General features: G+C 44.5%; 1 protein-coding gene across 1 annotated transcript in view; it reads left to right on the forward strand.

Moving 5' to 3' along the window:
* The first annotated feature begins 681 nt into the window (after window positions 1-681).
* Window positions 682-19533, forward strand: part of pof1b (POF1B actin binding protein) — a 24701-nt gene continuing 5849 nt past the window's right edge. The window contains exons 1-8 of the mRNA XM_079283286.1: window positions 682-1301; window positions 4555-4632; window positions 16745-17001; window positions 17596-17629; window positions 17906-17986; window positions 18084-18176; window positions 18512-18625; window positions 18891-19043. Coding sequence (XP_079139412.1) covers window positions 798-1301; window positions 4555-4632; window positions 16745-17001; window positions 17596-17629; window positions 17906-17986; window positions 18084-18176; window positions 18512-18625; window positions 18891-19043 — 1314 coding nt within the window. The 5' untranslated portion in view covers window positions 682-797. The remainder of the gene's footprint in view (window positions 1302-4554; window positions 4633-16744; window positions 17002-17595; window positions 17630-17905; window positions 17987-18083; window positions 18177-18511; window positions 18626-18890; window positions 19044-19533) is intronic.

The raw sequence follows: 19533 nt of genomic DNA on the forward strand, positions 1-19533 counted from the left end.
TGTTGTGGTTGTTTGTCTCCACCTAGTGTTTGCCTCACTCACTCACCTGCTGTATTGTCTTCATGTTTCTAATGTGGAGTTAATCTTCCATTTTGTCTCCTGAGAGTGTAAATATCACGCAAACATCTTATTGAAGGACAGAGACCCTCTCTAACAGACCACCCCGATCCTGGCTCCTCTCCGTTGGCTCCAGGATCGTTTTTATTACTGATCATTGGCCCCAAAATATACATGAATCAGAGTTTAACTCTCACTGTTGAGCTTTCTGTGGTTTTATTGTTTGTCAGAATCAGAACAGTTTATTGCTAAATACGTTACACATCCAAGGACCATGTGACCAGGTGATTAGTGCATAACAATAAACACAGTGCAACAGTATGAGACATCATTTAAAAATAGAAAACATGTTAAGATGTACATTATAATATGGTAAACAAAAGGTAAAGTCATTTAAAGCACTTTGTACACTTTTAAAGGTGCTGTATAGATCCATAAAGTTATTATTATTATTTATGTTGGTGCATTGTAAAGTGTCTGATCCACCTGTGTGACACCCAGGTGACTTCCTGTCAGCTGGGCTCCTCCCACCTCCTCTGCAGTGTTTGCGCCTCCCTCTCCGGTTGGGTCTTCCTCCTCCATGGAAGAACTCCTCCAACCGGACTTTCCTCTCCAGTGCGCCCAGCAGAGGAGGAAGTTACACGGGGGCTGAAAAGACAACAACCTGAGGATCCTGCGTGGTTCTGTTTGAGAAACTTTTTCATTAAAAACTTTAGAGTGTCTCTGCGTGATCCATAAAGATGTCTGTCCAAACCAACCGGACGACGAGGACGACCTACCGGACCATGAACGTGGCCTCCCCGGAGCCCGTGACCAACACGACGAGTACGACCTACCGGACCCTGAACGTGGCCTCCCAGGAGCCCGTGACCAACACGATGACGACCTACCGGACCCTGAACGTGGCCTCCCAGGAGCCCGTGACCAACACGAGTACGACCTACCGGACCCTGAACGTGGCCTCCCAGGAGCCCATGGTGACCAGCCCGGTGTCCTCGGTGCAGCCTCTCGCGCTGAACAGCTCCTACGAGACGGTGCGGTACCTGGTCCCGATGCAGCAGCAGCAGCAGCAGCAGTACTCGTACATCCCGGTGCAGCAGCAGCAGCAGCAGCAGTTCTATGTCATGCAGCAGCCGATGATGCAGCAGATGGTGTCCCCGATGTACATGCAGAGCATCCCCCGCCTGAGCGTCAGCAGCCAGGACTCCACCGACATGATGTACCAGCACACGGGCACGGTGGAGGTGAGTCTGCTCCCGGTGGAGACACTTTTTAACACTTTATCCTGCAGGTCAGAGCTCAGAGAGACGAACATCAGTGACTAATAAAGTGGTTTAGTGAAGAAAAAGCAGCAACATGCAGTGAGAAATATCTGTTTACAGCAGCTAAAAGTTAAAAAAATTAAACAAACTAAACATATATAAAATATGAAAGAAACGGACCTTTACAGCTGTAATTAGGTCGTTTGAAGCCATAACGTGATAATTCAAATGTAATACATATTCATAATGTAAGAAAACCGTGAGCGCATAATGTAATAACACTTTTGTGCACAAGTTATCATATCATAAGTAGATTGTTACATAATAAACTAAGCAAACATATTTTTAATAATAGTGCATATATATATATATATATATATATATATATATATATATATATATATATATATATATATATATATATATATATATATATATATATATATGAATATATATATATATATTCATATATATATATATATATAATAGAGCATAGTGTAATATTTAGCAATTATTTTAAAACTTAAGGCATTTTATTTTTTTGAATGGGAACCCATCTAACATAAAAATAAATACATGATGCCAGAGACATATTTACTATGAACCCATTGTTTATTTTGTTATGTGTAGAATAACATTTTACAACCAGAAACACAACACAGAGAAACAGAAATACAAGCACACATACATAATTACAACTCTGACATTTTTAGATCAGTGAATGTTGTTTTTTCTGTGTATAAGAAAATAGTTTTTGTAGTATATAATTAAAAAATATTCTCTTAATGTAATAAGTTATTACACTATGTAAAGAACTGTTATTCTGTTCTGCGCTCAAAGTTTTGTTACATTGTGTGCTGATTATTACATGAAGAGCTTTTATTTAAATGTGAAGTCAACGAAGGAATTTGAAACTCGTGCCACTCCTGTCTTTTTGTCAGTTGACTTATTGGATAATAGACGCTGAGTCACTGCCAAGGCATGTGGCGTTGCTACTCGTACTGTCAGTACGATCAACAGGAACTGAGCAGGCCTCAGTTCGATGCCACGCCCGGTCTGACTCTGCTGAGGTGGCACACCCTCACGTTTGAAGGCAAACACATTGGTCCACCTGGCTGAGTTAGATGGTCATTATCTGAGGTGAGACAGCAGGTTCTCATCGTCTGGGAAGATGAGTGGAGCTTCGGCAGACACAAAACTACCCTGCTTTATTTAGTTCAGTATCTACCTTTGAAAATGATGCCACGCCCTGTAAGAATGCTTCATTCTGATTGGCTGGAGGGGTGGCCTTTATTTTTGTATAATCGACAGGACAGTAGTCTGTAAATGTCTGTAGATTAAGAGCAACTTTAGTGTTACTTTAATGTCCCTACATGCAGTATTTTGACGTCTGAGATGTTTTTTAATAATAGTGCTGAAAAGAGAAACTCTAAATGAACAGTTACGATGAAGCAATTGGTTGTTTAATTGCTTCATACAAAGAAACACTCCAGCTTCATAAAGGGGCAAAATACAAGATCTGGAGTATTTTGATTGCCTCTCAACGGCTCTCAACATGGCGACGCCTGAGACAGCGGCTCGCAGCTAACGGTGCAAACAGCGCTAACGGTGCAAACAGCGCTAACGGTGCAAACAGCGCTAACGGTGCAAACTATTTTTTTGTTGTTTATGTTCACCTGCGGGCGGGGCGCTACACTTCCATGGTGTTATATGCTGGGCGTGAGCTAACCAGTGGGGCACGCTCACGTGCACTAACATGCACTAACATGCACGCGGCCAGCCGGCTATCCCAACAAAGCAAGACGAAGCTCTGATCACGCTCAGGTAGACATCACTCCTCTGTGTCTTTATGTAAATGTTTGTTTGATGAGATTTTAAAGCTCTGAAAGTCGCATATCGCTCCTTTTATTTTTGGGATTTTCAGAACAATTGCCGGGTTTGCTACGTTGCATTCTTGGGACTTTGGTTTGCATCAGTGCAATCGCTTTTTAACGAATAAAAAAATAGGGGCAGCAAACAGCAAAACATGCACCCCAAAATACATACATTTAAAATATTTGTTGCATTAGCGATATTTAAAAGTGGAACCTCAAAAGTTCAACGAACTTCAACATCACAAACGAATGGAAAAGGAGATTTGTCAAGTTGACATGTCACATTTTCATTATTAAGCTGACGTATAACTGCAAACACATACCTTTATAATTCAAAGTATTGTCAGTTTCGGCAAACCAAAAAGCTGATGTCTGGTTGTCTGGTAACCACTTTTCTAAGTTCTTGTTGAGCCCTGCATTGTAAATCCAATAGCTTGTTGGTTAAGACTATGGAAGCCTGTGATGGTCATTGACGTTTACTATTTTCTGACTTTATTTATCAAATTAGTAGAACACGAATCAATAGATAGATTGATAACAAAGATAAGATTTGATCTTCATAAGACTGATGTATTTTAGGATGTGAGCCACTTCATCGCTCATTCGCTCACTCTCCGGAGAACAAGTTCCAACATCCTCTGCACATTTTCAGGAAGAAGCACGAAGCCCATTCATTTACAATGAGGGACCTGGTTGGTGTGAACTGAACTCTACAGTTCGTGTGTCACCGTCGGCTTCACTTTCATTCTGATCACGATGCAGTGTTTTCAAATGACTCTGATTTGATGTTGATTCCTCAGCAGTGAAACATGTTTTTACAGACTTTACATTGTCACTCCCTCTGCGGTACATACTCTCCTTTCTACCTCCATGCTACATGAAACACTGCAGTCAGCTGTTTAAAGCAGTTTGTCTTCATCAAAGGTTTTTTCATTTCCTTCATAAACACAGACTGTAATATTGCACTCAGGGTTGACAACACATGCAGGTATTGTTACTTGACTTTTAACACAATAAAAACACATAATACAACATAAACATTTCAATTATTTGACATATGTTGCATTTGTGTATGTGAGTATGATCCCTGGCACAATATTTACCTTTGTGGAGTTGGATGCTGTTGACCAACATCGTCACTTATACTTTTAGTTTGCAAACTCTCAAATTCAAAAAGTTATTTTGAATTCAACGTGCACACATCCATTCATTTTACTGAAGCCGTTTACGTTAGTTGAGGCTGAATCAGCATTTTTATTTATTTGCATAGTTTATTTTATTCATCTTCTCAAACTAATGTCATGCGTTGTGTCTAAAGTTTTCTGTTTAAATCTGACTCATCTTTTTGTCTTTTATTTCAGAGCACCAGCAGGAAGTCGTCCGTGTTCAGCCAGTTATCCAGTCCGATCAAGAGCCCTGAGCTAAGCGCTGAGGAGGAGGCAAGGACACACACACACACACACACACACACACACACACACACACACACACACACACACACACACACACACACACACACACACACACACACACACACACACACACACACCAGTGGCGGGCCGTCAGGGCCTGCAAGGCCTTCTCTGCTGGCCTAAACAGAATCACAAAGCTATATATATTTAAAAACAATATATATATTATTTTATAATTTAATAATTTTTCTTAAATTATCTTATTTTCTCATTGCACAGCTCCTGTCTTCCTCAGTTGCTCTGCTTCCAGTGCAGCTTGTTTTAAGTAGAGCTTTTATCCAATCAGATCTCACCTCTGTGTCTCTAGGTAGAACAGAGCCAGAGGCCTGCAGACTCTCACCTGCAGCCATGTGCAGTTTAAGTGAACGGGGACGATATTGTTGATTGTCAGTCTTCAACCAATCAGATCTTTAGTTTGACATGCTGGGCGTATTCTTTGACGTGTCAGAGCTGCTAGCTGGCCTACAAGTACGTGATTGGTCAGTGGGCTAGCGTGACATGTTAACATATCTGCTGCCTCTGTGAGCGGACATCTTCAGCCTCAAACGCATTAAAACATATTCAAGAAATACAACTGGAGGCTCCACTGTCTTCACTGGCGTCCATGAATGGAGAAGGACTTCTTACTGGAACTAAAACACACGGATGTACTGAACAACCGTGAGATTAAACTCTTTATTAACAAAGAAAGGAGGATGGACTTTGTCTTTAAATAGTGAACAGCAGCTCTGGTGAGTGAATGCGTTTGTTTTTACATCTGCAGTAGCTTTAATATGCTCGTTTATATATTATTATTTGTACAACTTGTTTTTATGAAGATTTTTGTTTGGTTTAATATGTGATAGGAACCATTGTTGCGTCCAGTGTTCTGGGGACATATTTAGCCGCTGCCAACTTGGCAACTTTGTCGCTAAATCTGGAGACTTTCCAAACCCTCATGGCGACTTGTTTTGTCAAAAGCTACTAGTGACACATCTAGTGATTGTTCTGGTGTTGTTGGAGACTTTTCTGGTGTTTTGACGTTCAAGCTCGTACGTTCTGCACTGTGGTGAACGAGCAGCGCGAGCTGCCGTGAGCCCCTCCGCCGCCCCAAAGCACACACAGGCGGTCCCAGCTGCAGTCAGAGCAGAGAGGAGACGCACTCTATCTGCAGGTGTTGGCTTCATTTTGACACGAAACAAGTAATAACCGTAGCCGTGTTTCAGGACAGCAGTGAAGGCCCAGGTATAAAATGCACGGCCCGCCACTGACACACACACACTACAGTTCTTCCCATGAAAGCCCTCTTGTTGGTGAAACCCTCAGAAGAATCTGGCAACCACACAAGTATGTGCTCCACTTCAGCCTTGTTAGTTTAGCTTAGTTCAGCTTTCTGTCATCCAATATAAAACATACTCAAACTAAATAAAGTTAAGGATAAAACAAACTAATCTCAACAAAAACAAAACCTGTGACCTATGTTATGGGTCCCAGGACTGGTACCACAGCAACAAAATGAATATCCTGTAGGACACAGGTAAAGTTCAGTAGAAATACAGACACGAGCCGTTCAGTTCTTCTTCCAGATTACATCTGAGGAGTGAGCGGGAGTCACACCCTAAAGTAACCTGTGCGCAACTGCTCCGGTCAGTAGTTCCTCCTGCGGCGCTGCAATTCTTTACTGTCCCTCTGTATGGTCCATATGTTACAATTACATTCTGTCATTATTATTTTAAATTGTTCAAAATAAACAAACACAAATGAAATCATACATTAACATCGATGTGGTCACATTTTTGGGTGTGCCACACCTGCACCTGAAGTAGATGACTAGTTAAAACCACAAACTTGTCACCACAAGCTGCAGATAATCCCGCTCTTCGAAAACATTGATCGAGTTGATGAGAGAAACTGAGAGCGAGGTTTACGCCTCAAATGTTTGCACTCAAGTGCCAACTCCAGACCGACAAGTTCTCAGTCAAGAAAGGTTAGTCCAGAGTCAAGTCCCAAGTCAAGAAAGGTTAGTCCAGAGTCAAGTCCCAAATCAAGAAAGGCAAGTCCTCAATCAAGTCCCAAGTCAAGAAAGGTTAGTCCAGAGTCAAGTCCCAAGTCAAGAAAGGTTAGTCCAGAGTCAAGTCCCAAGTCAAGAAAGGTTAGTCCAGAGTCAAGTCCCAATTCAAGAAAGGCAAGTCCTCAATCAAGTCCCAAGTCAAGAAAGGTTAGTCCAGTGTCAAGTCCCAAGTCAAGAAAGGTTAGTCCAGAGTCAAGTCCCAAGTCAAGAAAGGTTAGTCCAGAGTCAAGTCCCAATTCAAGAAAGGCAAGTCCTCAATCAAGTCCCAAGTCAAGAAAGGTTAGTCCAGTGTCAAGTCCCAAGTCAAGAACCAAGACCTAAACTTGACCGTGTTTCGAGTCCTAAACAAGTCAAAATGCTCCCCTCACCCAATGCAGTGCCATTGAAACTACAGAGTAACTGGCACCAACTACTGTAGTTAGGTCTTCATGGTTCTCTCCTGTAACTTGTTTGCATTTTGTCTGATTGGTTCTAACAAAGTGGATCTAGCGAATTGATCGTCAACATGCTGGCAATAAATAGAATCAGCTAAATAACATTAGCTGATTCAGGAAATTAATTGATCAACCAACTCACCACAAACTCAGTTCAATATGAGAGCATGTGTGGAGGTCAAATGTACAACCACACCCAATGAAAAAGAAGTAGACTCAAGACCAAGTGAAATGAAGAGTCGTTGGTGCTGAAGTCCACGATGAGTTGAAATCTCTTTTTTGATTGATGATTGATTTAAATGTTGTGCCGACAGTCCAATGAAACCACGCAGACTATGACCACGAAAGCTTCAGCGTGTTTGATGTACCAGAGGTAGAAAACGACTTCACAGCAGTTGGCTGAAAAGGGAACAAAGGGAGCAAAAAAAAGAATGCACCCCTCTGCAACAAAAGAATGCAGAGGGGTGGAGTCCCTGAATCTGTTGGTTCAGCAGAGACACACCCCGTCAGCATGAAACCTCAACATGGGAACAGCTACAGTAGCATCTTCTTCATGTAGCCGACAGCCTCGCTCTCTCTCTCTCTCTCTCTCTCTCTCTCTCTCTCGCTCTCTCTCTCTCTCTCTCGCTCTCGCTCTCTCTCTCGCTCTCTCGCTGTCTCTCTCTCGCTCTCTCTCTCTCTCTCTCTCTCTCTCTCGCTCTCGCTCTCTCTCTCTCTCTCTCTCTCTCTCTCTCTCTCTCTCTCTCTCTCTCTCTCTCTCTCTCTCTCTCTCTCTCTCTCTCTCTCTCTCTCTCTCTGCTCCTAATCACTGCACTGTCACACTGTGGCAACACTGATAAACCACTCGGGCCGGGTGTTAAACTTGGGGTGTGTCCGGCTTGCCGCTTTTTTCCCAGAGGCCTTTGCTGCTGGGCTGCATTCCTTTTGGTTTGAACCTGCAGTGTCATGTTTATGGCTGTTGTCAGTTTGATTTATGGCGGCTTTCTGCGGCACGTTGATGCCGTTTGTCCTGAGACGGTCTTGAGTTTCATGTTTAATTAGTTTTTCGTTCGTCTGTTGGAGGAGAGAGCGTCTTATCGGCTGCTCAGCATTTAATTAAGCATTTAATTTGATCTCCGAGATCATGTTGGCAGCTTCAGGCTGCGGCTAATAATTCTCTTTATTATCGACTTTACCTTTACGTTTGATTGTTGAGTGTGTAAAATGTTAGAATGCATAAATCACATTATTTTTGTTGCCCGATCAGCTGTCCAGATCCCAAAAAGGTTTATAAAACAAGTAAAACAATCAGACAAGAAAGGCATGTTACATTCTGTACAGTCCGTATGAACGGTCCACGATAGAACAGTTGAGAGTCTGCACATGCTCAGTACCGATCTGGCCCTAAACAGGAGTTTAGTTAACTATACATGACCATTACCTTTATTTGATCTCTCACGCATGCGTTCATGCCACGTAGTGTTTGTGGTGTGTTCAGGTGCAACGTTGTTTTGGTCAAGAGACAGCAGTCGGCCTTCGTCGCCGTTAGTCGAGAGGCTGTTTTTCATCTGTAGTCCCATAGCACAATAACAGACATGGAGGTGAGGATCGACTGGCAATGTCAAGATAGACAGGTGACAGACAGGTGACAGACAGGTGACAGACAGGTGACAGGTGACAGACAGGTGACAGACAGGTGACATACAGGTGACAGGTGACATACAGGTGACAGACAGGTGACAGACAGGTGACAGACAGGTGACAGGTGACAGACAGGTGACAGACAGGTGACAGGTGACAGACAGGTGACAGACAGGTGACAGACAGGTGACAGGTGACAGACAGGTGACAGACAGGTGACATACAGGTGACAGGTGACAGACAGGTGACAGACAGGTGACAGACAGGTGACAGACAGGTGACAGGTGACAGACAGGTGACAGACAGGTGACAGACAGGTGACAGGTGACAGACAGGTGACAGACAGGTGACAGACAGGTGACAGACAGGTGACAGGTGACAGATAGGTGACAGACAGGTGACAGCAGACAGACAGGTGACAGACAGGTGACAGGTGACAGACAGGTGACAGACAGGTGACAGACAGGTGACAGACAGGTGACAGACAGGTGACAGGTGACAGACAGGTGACAGACAGGTGACAGCAGACAGACAGGTGACAGGTGACAGACAGGTGACATAAGACAGACAGGTGACAGACAGGTGACAGCGGACAGACAGGTGACAGACAGGTGACAGACAGGTGACAGACAGGTGACAGACAGGTGACATGTGACAGACAGGTGACAGCAGACAGACAGGTGACAGCGGACAGACAGGTGACAGACAGGTGACAGGTGACAGACAGGTGACAGGTGACAGACAGGTGACATAAGACAGACAGGTGACAGCAGACAGACAGGTGACAGACAGGTGACAGGTGACAGACAGGTGACAGCAGACAGACAGGTGACAGGTGACAGACAGGTGACATAAGACAGGTGACAGGTGACAGGTGATTTTGATCTTCACTGGACTCCAGATCAATGCAGTGAAAGCCTGACACACAAATACACCTTTAAACCTTGTTATGGTTTCTTTACCAGCGCCATAGCTTCTGCTTTCTCCTCTGGGTGCCTTGCTTTCTCTTCATGACGTGTAGTTGTGTAAACAGTTCATCTCAGTAGATCAGAAGGTCAAAGTGTGAGCAGCTTGACGTGTGACCGACGGACACGTTTTCTACTGTGAAGACGGAATCCGTCGTCTGTTAGGAGAGAACACCTTAAACCCAGATTACACTGAAGCATTATGGGAGCGAGACCAAATAGTTTGAATGTTCTTTCCCCTCTGCTCAGCTGAGAGGCTTCTCTCACCGCTCGTGTGAAGCGTTCTCACTTAATGACAGGACAGCGAAGGAGTGGCGATGTGGTTTAATGTTTCCCATGAGCAGATCATAAAGAGTGAGAAGAGAAGATGACGTACAGCTGCTGCCAAAAGCACTTCGCTAAACGAGACTTTATGACACAGACGGCTCGATCAAAACGATAATCATTGCGAGTTGAACTCAATCTGTGTGTAAATAACAGTTTTGATGTGATTCACATCTGAGACGATGTTCGTTCCTTCAACGAGGGAGAAGGAAACCTGAACAGCTTGATCGGAACCATCTGGTTGCTCGTGTGCTGCGTTTCCAGATGAACAAAGTGAATCATTTGCCGCTGCGTGTTGTAACTGGTTTTGAGCGGCGAGTTCTCATCGCTGTGTGTTACATAAAACTTTGCAAAGGCTCGATGTCGGCTTTTGCGTTGATCGGTTGTGTTGCAGACGCAGCTGTCCAGGTTTCTGATGTCGCTTCTGACTGTTGACCATAAATAGAGGAGGAGAAGAGACTTGCAGGGAGACAAACACCAGCGTGACATATGTTCATAACCATAAGTGTACACAGAGCGCACAGCTCAACACAATGAACAGCAGGCAGAGACCTCTGGATCACACACACACACACACACACACACACACACACACACACACACACACACAGTGGGATTATTGGGTTACTGCTGCTTTTCACAGCCTGTATAAGTGAAACCAGATCAGTGACCCTGAAGAGACTTTGAGTGATTTCTTTGTTTTGTTTGTAACAGAGAAATTCTGCTTTTACCTGAATTTACCTGAAAGAAAAGCTGGTGTTTCATCACAACTACAGGACGTTTGATGCAGTAGACTTATGTCTGGGGGGGGGGGGGGGGGGGGGGGGGGGCTGCAACTTGTGATTGTCTTTGTTACGGAGAAATCTCTTTTTTTTGGTTGGTCAATATTTAGGCTTTCAAATGAGAAAGAAATAAGTGGGAATCGGCCATTATGGAGCCCAAAGTTACCTCCTCAGATACTGTTTTGTCTGACGACCAACAGCGGCAAGCAAGCGAATGTGAAGCGAACTTTCAGCGACTTGTGTCGTCACCAAAGACGCTTGTTAAACTATCAAACTATGTCGAGTTAGGTCCTTGAATTGTCGGGATTTGGGGCTGGAAAGTCCTTGAAAGGTCATTTTAATTTGATGTTTAAGAACCCTGCTTGTAAGAAAGCACAGTTTTAGGAGTTGATTTAGACAGAAATGACTTGATAAGATGGAAATGTGTTGATTCAGCTCTCACACACACACACACACACACACACACACACTCACACACACACACGTTGACCTTCACCATCACGAGGTTGCTGTTACCGCCCACACATTCTGCAGCGCAGTGTGAGCTCAGGTCTGCAGTGGATCTCTGGAATGTCGCGTCTGCGGGTTAGCTGCATATTAAACTCTGTCAGAGTCGACCTGAGACATTTCACTGATCCCTGAACATGAACAGCAGATAAAGGTTACGATCAGCATTCATTGCAGCGACTCTGCAGTAGTCAAAGGAATTTATCTGCAGTGATGGAAACATGAGACCCGGATGGAGACGCTAAACTTCACCACTTTCCTGGTACAATGCGCAAAGTTTCGCCTCATTTCTTTGTGCGTTTTCCTACGAAAGTCCAGCAACACGTGTCAATTTCTGCTCGTTACATGAATACAGTCTTTTCTGAATAAACTTCCGTCTTCACAGGAAACTACTTCGTTAAGTTTAGGCAACAAAACAACTTCGTTAAGTTGAGGCAACAAAACAACTGCGTTAAGTTGAGGCAACAAAACAACTTTGTTAAGTTGAGGCAACAAAACAACTTCGTTAAGTTGAGGCAACAAAACAACTTAGTTAGGTTCAGAAAAAGATGGTTGTTTGGGTTGAAACAACTACAGAAGTGCCGTAACTGAAGTACTTATGTGCGTGTTTGTTGAGCCATCCATCTCCAATGTGTGTGTTCATACTTCCTCGTTCATGATGACGTTGATTACAAACAAAATCATTTAGTGGGATATCTGAGGATTACGGCGCTTTATTTTCCGTAGGTACGACTTCTGCGACTCTTTGTCATCTCGGCCACACATTGTTGCAACGAGTTTGAAAGAGAGAAAAAAAAAAGATGGAGATATTGTAGCATTTTATCTCGTTACTAGGGGTGTAACGATACGCGTATTCGTATTAAACCGTTCGGTACGAGGCTCATGGTTCGGTACACATGACGAACCGAATACGTTTGAATAAAAAAAAATAAAAAAAAATAAAAAAGTAAAAAAAAAAAAAACCTTTATTTAACCAGGTCGTCCCATTGAGATTAAAAATCTCTTTTGCAAGATGTAAGTAACAATACTACATAACAATAAGGAGCAGTTTTTGTTTTTTATGCTGATGTGTTGCTAAGAAGACACCCCAGAAGATGAGTCACTCAGGTATAGTTCCATCATTGTTCAAAGTCAAAGAATAACTTCATGATGTTAGTTGTAATGAATAAATATATTTTAAAATCAAGTACATTTCTCTGCATTTATAGTTTTCTACTGAACCGAAACGTACCGAACCGTGGCTCCACTGCATCGTACCCAACCGTGCGTTTTGTGAACCGTTACACTCCTACTCGTGACTAAACTTAGTTTTTCGGTGCGTTCGTGACGTCAAACTCCAGAATAAAACCGGAAAGGCACGAGTCGTCTACCGGCAATGAGATGGAGTCTATTTTCAGCAGCTTTTCTCGTGTTTAAAAAATCCCACATTTACACACTAATTGTGTTGGAAAAGTGGTGCAAGTGCCAGATTGCCAGGAATCTTGTGTGGACAGTTACAGAGAGGATCGTTGCATCGCCCACGGGCTAAACTTAAACTCTCCCACATTCCTGCTGCTGCTAATTCAATAACTGACAAATACTCAGCCTCCGGTGTGTGAATGAAGGGTGTGGTGTCACTGGTGAAACACGGTCTCAGCAGACACCTCCAGGTAGTGTTGCCAAGTTGTTGGTTTCTTTTGTGACCTGAACGACTAATTGGCTGGTGAAGTAGCAACCGCACATTATGTCCACAGGAACATGGAGGATAATAAGAGTTGTTCGAGAATTTTATGGCAAGAGAGAAACGATTACCCTCATTCCTGCTTCACATTCAGCTTAGAACAGATAAAAGTCTGTGAAATGAGCAGCGGTGATGCCAGCGTGTCTGGTGAGAACCAGCCGATGGTTCTGTTTTGTCGTCTCCTCGCTCTACTTTTTCTCTGCAGGAATGACGGGCGTGTTGCCACACCCTCCTCCATGTGATCACATTCGGACACGCTCCTCCCCGCCGCACACTTATTTGCATTTAAAAATCCAACGGCAGAAGCACGGGTAGTAACAGGACTAGAAGTACCAACCTTTGGTCCTGCGGTGAGCTTTGAGCTCCGTCAGGCGGGGTTTTTTGAATTTACAACCTCTCACTGTCGGATTCCAGAGTTATGTGTTACTTAACTTTCGTGCCCCGCCCTGATTCAAACACCGGGAGACCTGCTCCCATGAGAAGAACTCCTCAGGTGTGTGATTCATTGAGACATATACACATTTAGTCACGGTTAACAGTTAGTTTTTACGCTAGAGAGAGTTTGCATTCATGAAAATGAAAAAGTGGAAGTGATTGGACTCTCAACCCTGGAGGAGATCTGCCGCCTTTGAGCTGCACTGAATCAGGTGTTTGGAAGAGTGACTGTTGACAGTCTTTTTCCTTCAAGGCACAAAGTCCAATAAAAGAACAGTTCTACATATTTGCGCTGCGGTTTGGCCTGAACAACACATGACAGAGTCCTGGTTCCTGGTTTCACAGTAACTCAGCGGAGTTCAGCGTTGGAATCAGACCTGACATCTTTCCACCTCACTTCCTATGTTGTTCTTCCCTTCTGGGTAATTTCTTGTTTTTTTATTTATTTTTTTAATGGAAACAATAGTCGAGTTTCCTGGTAACGTTATTATGTTTCTGCTGCGTGGGTGTGGTCTACAGGAAGGGCCACACTTTAAAACAACAGAGACGGAGAACGTCAGCATCTGGACTGTTTCTGTTCCTCTAAATCCTCTAAATCAGAAGCTTGAGAGTTGTTTCTAATGTTCTGCCCCCCTGCATGCTCAGAAACGATCCAATACAGCCAACAAACATGTCAACAGAAACTGAAGCTGGTATTGAAGCGCTGCAGGCTCCATGCAGGTTTTGGTGGCTCTCCAATGGCACAATAACTTTACCTGTCTGGGTCTGAACCGTCCCCCGGGCTCCTGTGGGATCTGGCTGGACCGCTTTGCAAAGCCACGGTTTGGATCTTCAAGAAGGAATGACATCAGACGAAATGTTCGCAGTGTTAAGACGTGAAAGAAAGAGAGTACAAATCCCTCCATTTATTTCTTACCCGATGTTTCCAAATGAGTGTAACTTATCTGTTTAGTATCGATCTCCTCTTTCATTCTAAGATGAGCGAGAGTATTAAGAAGACAGCATTGTGTAGAGCAACATCTGCAATGTGTCACTAATGCAGGACGACGGAGCCTCTGTGGTGTTGTTCACTGTACATTTTAAATATGTCGTGACAAAAACGAGTCTGAAACGAAATACAACAGGCTTTTACTTTGGAAAGTCAAACAGAGTGAGGAGCTAACCGGCTAAATCCATCTGCAGCTGTTGAGCTTATTGGCTTCCCGAGAGGCAGAGGACATTATGGGATGTTAGAAAATATAATGTCAAAAATGAACTCCCATAAAAGTGTTTGTATGAAAATAAGAATGTTCTAATAATATTGCAGGCAGCTAATCTCTTAATTTAGCGCTGAGCCTGAAGGGCTTGTTACAGTAACGTCTTTTTTTGGCATGGAGGTCAAGTGTGTGTGTGTGTGTGTGCGTGTGTGTGTGTGTGTGTGTGTGTGTGTGTGTGTGTGTGTGTGTGTGTGTGTGTGTGTGTGCGTGCGTGTGTGTGTGTGTGTGTGTGTGTGTGTGTGTGTGTGTGGGTGGGGGTGTGTGTGCGTGTGTGTGCGTGTGTGTGTGTATGTGTGAAGGCGTGTGTGTGTGTGTGTGTGTGAAGGCGTGTGTGTGTGTGTGTGTGTGAAGGCGTGTGTGTGTGTGTGTGTGAAGGCGTGTGTGTGTGTGTGTGTGTGTGTGTGTGTGTGTGAAGGCGTGCGTGTGTGTGTGTGTGTGAAGGCATGTGTGTGTGTGTGTGTGTGTGTGAAGGCGTGCGTGTGTGTGTGTGAAGGCGTAACAGTAACAGCAACAGTAGGTTATAACAGTAGGTTATAACAGTAGGTTATAACCAGTATGACCTAACACAGGGATTCCCAAAGTGGGGTGCGCGAGCTGCCTCTAGGGGGTGCGCGAGAGGAAAAGTGTAATGGCGGTCTGATGGTGTAATAATATTAAATATTTAAAAAAAATGTAATTTTAATTTAAAAACTGTCGGGTGGGACATCTGAAGCTATCAGTCATAAAAGAGGAGAGGGACAGAGAGAGAGAGAGGAATCGGAGGCGAGGGGAACGGAGAGGTGCGTTGGGGAGAGACCGGGAGAAGAAATCGAGCCAGAGTCAGAGGAAGATGAGACGGAGGAGACCGAAAGGGAGGAAGGGATAGCACAGACACATCGGGAGCACATCGGCCCATCGCGGAGTCAAGGTGAAAAAAGAGGAAACGAGAGTGAGCATCAGACTGGGAAAAAAAGAGGAAATATGATGAAAAGTATCTGTGTCTGGGCTTCATTTGGATTGGCAACGCAGATTCCCCAAAGCCACAGTGCGTGGTGTGCAGTGAGGTTCTGGCTAACAGTCTGAAGCTCTTATTTACGTCGCCACCTGAACACCAAGCATGCCAGTGCAAGTCAAAAGCCCCTTACATTGTTTATATCCAAATTGGAGGAGTTACAAAACAGCCAAAAACAAATGCAGTCTCATTCATGTGTTGGTCTATAAATGACGCACTACGGGCTTCATATCTGGTTACAGAATAGCGAGAAAGGGGCTACCGCACACAATCACTGAAGACGTGAGCTCGCCAGCTGCCAGAGAGATGGTGGAATGTATGATTGGGGGGAAAGAAGCAAACAAGTTGGACATGATCCCGGTGTCCAACAACACTGTGTCTCCGCATCGATGCTTTGTCCGAAGACATCCTGGCTGCATTAGGCGCTCATTAATTGTAAATTAAATGTGATAATCTGCCTCTGAGCCTGTGCGTGTGTCCTCGCATCCTGATTGCTCTTTAAAAGTGACGCCTCGTTCACTGAAAGTTATTGAAACTTTGTTGCAGTGTTTCAGAGCGTTTTCACACCTTCAGTTCGTTTGCTTTGTTGCAGTTGCTCCTTTGTTCGGTTTGTGTTCACACTGCAACATTTAACAGCGGACTAAATCTTGTAAACAAATGCCACGCGCGAGCAAACTGTTCTCTCATTGGTCAGATTCTTATGCGGCTATGAAGGCTTAAAAGGCTCTGTTGCTTCTTTTTTTTTTTTTTATTAAGGGGGGGGGGGTGCGCGAACCCGGTCGGGATGTAGAAGGGGGTACGCGGCCTAAAAAGTTTGGGAACCGCTGACCTAACCTGTTAATACGTCACTCACTGGTGATCTTCCACGTCTTTCACAGCACTGTTAGTTGAAGCTCACGAGGATCAAAACATGGCAGCAAAGAGTTCTAACTCTTCTCGTACAGCAGACGTAAACACACGGTGGCTGAGTATCTGTCTGTGACCTGTTCCTCCAGGAGGAAGAAGAGGAGGAGGAGGAGGTGGAGGTGGAGGAGGTGGAGATTATCAACGTCATTCAGCACAAGCAGCAGCCGGCCATCGAGAAGATCTCCAGGTCGGAGGTGAGGACCGAGCTGAGGACCGAGCTGAGGGAGACTCCGCAGCCGGCCAAGATGGACACGCGCTACTTCGGTGAGCTGCTGGCCGAGGTCTACAGGAAGAACTGCGACATCCACTCCTGCATCTCCGAGCACGTGTCCAAGATCCGTGGACAGTAAGTATGACTCGTCGCTCCACAGCGGGGCGGCATTTTAAAAGATTGGAGCGTAACTGTTATCGACATCATGCAGGGTTTTCTCACAGATTAACAGATTATTTGGAGGGTCGACTGCACCACAAATCCTGATATCAAACATTTACAAGCTGGCCTCTGCTGAGGGAGGTCAGATTCTGTAAAAAACATAAAATGCTGAACTCGTTAGCTCAACGAGGAAGCCGTGATTGATTCCTCTGAGACAAACATTCTGTGAACCGGACTGGACTGCAGGCTGCTGAACAGGTCTCTGGGCATTCACTCGCGTTCGGAGCCTCCAGTGGCCATTTGAGGAAGTGCAGGTTTCTGCACTTTCTTTCTATCTCCCTGCACGTTTTCCAGCACCAGAGGTTGCCGATTGGTTTGAACCGTCAGACAAGCCTTTGAAGGTCTGTCCCAAAGTGAGCACCGGCCAAAATATCCTCACTTTCCCAAGATGTCCTCACTCTGAAGGTCTAAGATGGTCCTTACAAAGATAGCTGTACAAGAACACACACACACACACATCATTACGCCGTCGTCCTCATTGTGTCTTTCCTCTTCTTTGTGTTACAGGAAACACCAGCTGGATCCATACAATGACTACAAGGTGAGAAACAAACCTGCGTCACACACATCTGATAAATGCATCCGATGTGTTTAATTTATTTCGATTGTATGTATGTGTGTGTGTGTGTGTGCGCGTGTGCGTGTGTGTGTGCGCGTGTGCGTGTGTGTGTGCGCGTGTGTGTGCGTGTGTGTGTGTGTGTGTGTGTGCGTGTGTGTGCGCGTGTGTGTGTGTGTGTGTGTGTGTGCGTGTGTGTGTGTGTGTGTGTGTGCGTGTGTGTGCGTGTGTGTGCGCGTGTGTGTGTGTGTGTGTGTTCAGGTGGAGAAAGAGGAGGTGGAGGCTTTGCTGCCCAAAGGAGCCACTGAACTGACCAAACAACAAATCCGCTACCTGCTGCAGGTGAGTGAGCGTTGACATTTTTAAAAGACCACGAAAGTTCCCGAGTTGATTACTTACAATAAGACAATCATGATTGATCTTTGTGTGTTTGTGGCAGACTCGTCTCACTGCAGATAAGAGCATGCGTCTGCTGCTGTCCACCTTCAGCAGTCTGAGAGAGGAGCTGCTCCACATGTCTGAGGACCTGCGGGTAAAAATATGACATAATATTCATGACTTTAAAGATAGAAATGAGTTGTGGAAATTAGCTGAGAAAACTTATTTTGAGCTATTTCACCTGTGTATGTTATATGATGATAACAATAATAATATGACTGTATTTTTATCCTTAAGATTCAACGAAAATAGAAAAAAGTAAAACAACAAGAACGAAGACGAAATAAAGAGTAAAAGTGTTTAAGAAGTTATTCTGGCACCGGTGCCGAATTTAAACTAAAATTGACGAAATTAGAAACTAACTCAGAAAACACGATCTGTGATCGAGCCGCTTATCGACAACATGTGTGTGTCTGTGTGTCGTCTCAGCGCCTGGAGAGCGAGAAGGAGTCTCTGGAGAGAGATCTGAGCTTCAAAGCTGACCAGGCTCAGCAGTACGACCTCCTGCTGGGAAGCGTCCGGGAAAACAACCGACAGCTGCAGGTACGGTGCTCAACGCGCTGAGCGGCAGAAGAAAAGGAAACAGAAAAGGCTCTTGCTTGGATAATACATTTTGGAGTTAATTGTGTGAATTTCAAAAATTCGTCAGAAGATCTAACGACATTATGTGTGTGTGTGCGTGTGTGTGTGTGTGTGTGCGTGCGTGCGTGCGTGCGTGCGTGTGTGTGTGCGTGTGCGTGTGCGTGTGCGCGTGTGCGTGTGCGTGTGCGTGTGCGTGTGTGTGTGTGTGTGTGTCGTCTCTCTGCAGGCGTCTCTGAAGGAAAGCAGCGCCACTCAGCGCTCCCTGGAGAGTCAGCTCATGGGCTCCAAGAACAACGACTCCAGCCGAGACTTCAAGCTGAAAGAGATGGAGGGGAGGATGAGAGCGATGGAGAAGGAGAACGACATGCTCCGGCAGAAGGTGATCAGTTGTCGACAGCAGATCAATTTGATGATTGCGTCCCAACTGTAACCGCTGGACTCTTGTCTCGCAGCGTTCAGCGGTTTCTCTGATGGAGATGATTCATCACAACTAGACGGACGGTGAAATACGTTCTAATATCTCCGTGTGTAGCTGGAATCTGAACGTGATGCTGAAGTATTTCTTCATGTTAAAAACAAAGACATACTTAATGTCCGAGTATTGAGACTAATATTAAGTCTTTACTCAATAATGTAAATGTGGTGGGAAAGTATTATTATTAATAATCGTGATAATGATAATAATGATATGAAATTAAACAATAAAAAACACCATTTGAGACACTTAGTGAGGAGCTAAAAAACATAACGAGGCAGAATATGTTTACTCTGCAACATTGATGACTTCCTTCCTTCCTTCCTTCCCTCCCTCCCTCCTTCCTTCCTTCCCTCCTTCCTTCCCTCCCTCCCTCCTTCCTTCCTTGCTTCCT

The sequence above is a fragment of the Melanostigma gelatinosum genome (assembly GCF_949748355.1).
Source record: "Melanostigma gelatinosum genome assembly, chromosome: 14".
Taxonomy (NCBI): Eukaryota; Metazoa; Chordata; class Actinopteri; order Perciformes; family Zoarcidae; genus Melanostigma; species Melanostigma gelatinosum.